Here is a 2,913-nt window from a genome sequence, read left to right on the forward strand (position 1 = left end):
AGCTACCATCCCGGTCAGGGAGCTCACCAGGACCAAAGGCATTCCAGAGCAGGGAAAAATGTAGGAATGTGTTCTTAAATCCTGCCCAACTCTCTCACCTGCTTAGCGCAGAGAGGACAGTTCACACCAATGCTATCGCTGGCATAAGAGGTGAAGCCAACTGAAAGGCTCCATTGCTCTGATGGCTCAGCATCCCCCACGGTGGCTGCCTCAGGCCAGCTCTGGGACCTGCCTGACACCCCAGACATCAACCCACCAAAACAAGAAAACCCCAACAATAGTCAAAAAAGATAAAAAGCAAGGGACAGGTTTTCTCCTGGGTTTCCAAGCTTGAACGAGCTCACAGAGAGGTCAGTTACCCAGAAAGGGTGGAAAACTGGCAAGAAGGGGTGTAAGCTCTCTTGCAACAAGTGTGGTTTGCTCACAGGGCTATGTGGGGACAAAGTGGCCGGTGTCCAAGCAGGAGGGAACCAAGCAGGGCCTCCCCCACCAGCGCTGCTGCCTGGGCCCCACTCACTGACCCACAACCACAGCCCAACGCCCTTTACATGAAAAGGGGGAATTAACAATAACACCGTAACTCACCAGGGAGGAAAGCGACCAGTGAAGGAGCACTTGGGAGAGCAGCCAAGAAGCAAAGACAAAGGGTGGGGGCTGGAGGGGGGGCAGCACTTGAACACTGCAGACTCAAGAGGATTTTTTACAGACAGCTCATTGCTGTTCATTCAGAGAAATTCCTGGAAGCTGGTGCCCTCTAGTGAAACCATGAGGTTTCTTGTAAAGCTAAAAATAAATGGAAGTCGTTCCACTGACTCCAGGCCATGGGAGCAAAGAAAGGCAGCACTCAGCTTCTCCCTCTGCACAGGAGCATAGACACAGCCAGGCACGCAGGGGCAGCGTCAAAGGGCCTGTGTTTGCATCAGAGCATAGCTCACAGCCTAGGGCCTGGATGCTGCACCGGCAATTACGCTAAATGTCCGTAATACATGAGCAACAGTGGTTGGAAGGAGAGAGAACAAAAGTTTAGCCTCCAGATTTAGTTCTCAAACCTTATTAAGGCAACTCACAGCAGACAACTCAAAGAACGCATCACATTCAGCCGAGTCTAGGAAGTCCACCACCTCCACTTCGAACGTGGCCATGGCATTCGGAGGAATGAGAGGAGGACAGCCCATCTTCCCATAGGCATAACCTGGCAGGAAGAAGAATCTCGCCGCCTCTCCCACCTTCATCGTCAGCAGGCCAATCTCCAGGCCCCAAAGCGTAATGTCTGTCTCAACAAAAAATGGAAGGTCATGAGAAACCGGGAAACCCCCTCAGACTCCAAACAACAATTTATCCTAAAGCCTGTTAGAAAAAATCCTCAGTAGCTCACATCTCGGCAACTACAATGGTCAACTGCCCCCTGTTCTGGCTTATCCAGGTGCTCTGCTGTGGGATCACGCACACAGCAACCAGGAACACCTTCTCTCAGGTGATTTAAAAACACCGAGACAAGCAGCTGCTTCAAGGCAGGTGGCAAGCGTCCCCACTGCCACCAACAGCGTGGGCACTGCTGCTCCCTCCCACAGCCAAGAGGGGCAGAGGGGGATCAGTTCCCAACTGACCATCACCTGTGTGAAGCAGGAGGCTTCTGGGCTCCATTAACAAGTTTTAAAGGTTCAAATAACCTAAAGATACTAAACAGTGTTTAAACTGACATGTCTTAAAGGGCTGGTCTTTATAACCCCAAGGCCCAGGACACATTTTTGGGGCTCAAACCTACCTCTTCCAAGTTTCATCAGCCTAGGATATTTCCTGTTGCAGCTTGTGCAGAAGGGCTCGTCACTGCCTTCCAGGTACCCAGAATACCTCACTGAGCAGCCCAAAGAGAGAAGAGAAAAGCAAGAGTTTGATTCCATATTCAGTAACAGTACCATCAGAAGCACACTGGGAGTTGGTTTTGCAGCATCACCCTTTTATCCTGCTTTTCTTCCCTCCTTCTGCTGTAGAACAGCAGAGGGAGCACAAACTACCGTGTCTTTATACCTAAAACCCGGTCACATCAAAGCAGCCAAGTGGTGCTGATTCTGGTTTAACATCAATACCACATAAAACAGCCACTTCACAGCCTCGATGCCTCTCTAATCAAGAGATGTCATTTTGTGTTTCTAAGAACTGGAATGGAAACTTCAGCTGCAGAAATGAAAAGGCCTCAATTATCTGCAGAAATGCGTAATAAAGCCTTTCCCAACCAAAGCTGAAGCCCTAGGAAGAGAAACAAAAGGGGAAACGTACCCCTCCAAGCTCAGGCACTCCCTGGGGAGCTGTACAGGCAACTCCACTTAGAAAACCCACTCCAAGGGCTTCCCTTGACATGGCACCAGGCCCTTGCACTTCAAGAACCATTTTCAGCTTCAAACTTCTTCTCTGTTCTGTGAGCACAGGTGGGACCTGGAAATCCTGCTTTTCTCAAGGTCAGGATGCCCTTTCATTTAATCTGTCAGGCACAAGAAGTTAAACAGAGTATCCCAGGTGCTAAAATACTGATAAGGGAGAGCAGTCTCTGAAACGGAAAGACATACTACCGTATGTGTGTAAGCACTTGTAAGTTTTGTTCTGATCTCACACTGAAGTCCAAAGCACTCAGATTTCCCAGCCATGAGCACCTCAACATTAGAGGCTCAGGGGATTGTTTACAACAGGTTCTGTCCTCTCCATTCCCCTTAGCGCACACGTCAGGCCCAGCCACACAGACCAAAGCTGGTTCCTTGCACTGAGACGTACATGACAGAGGAGGACGAGACCCTGACTCCAGTCTAAGCTCCCAAGGATTTGAGGTTTTCTTAGTCTTACTAATCACAGATTAAGTCTAACAACTGCCCTTTAGAATCACGGAATGGTCTGGGAGGGACCTTAAAGCCCACCCAGTGC

General features: G+C 49.7%; 1 protein-coding gene across 1 annotated transcript in view; it reads right to left on the reverse strand.

The window, feature by feature from the left end:
• The window catches only part of FKBP6 (FK506 binding protein 6, 36kDa), a gene marked incomplete at both ends in the record, with an annotated part of 7,009 nt that extends 5,154 nt beyond the window's left edge, over positions 1-1,855 (reverse strand). The window contains 2 exons of the mRNA XM_010085296.1: positions 1,068-1,270; positions 1,766-1,855. Coding sequence (XP_010083598.1) covers positions 1,068-1,270; positions 1,766-1,855 — 293 coding nt within the window. The remainder of the gene's footprint in view (positions 1-1,067; positions 1,271-1,765) is intronic.
• Between the last annotated feature and the right edge of the window lie 1,058 nt (positions 1,856-2,913).

The sequence above is a fragment of the Pterocles gutturalis genome, unplaced genomic scaffold (assembly GCF_000699245.1).
Source record: "Pterocles gutturalis isolate BGI_N339 unplaced genomic scaffold, ASM69924v1 scaffold47950, whole genome shotgun sequence".
NCBI classification, from domain to species: Eukaryota; Metazoa; Chordata; class Aves; order Pterocliformes; family Pteroclidae; genus Pterocles; species Pterocles gutturalis.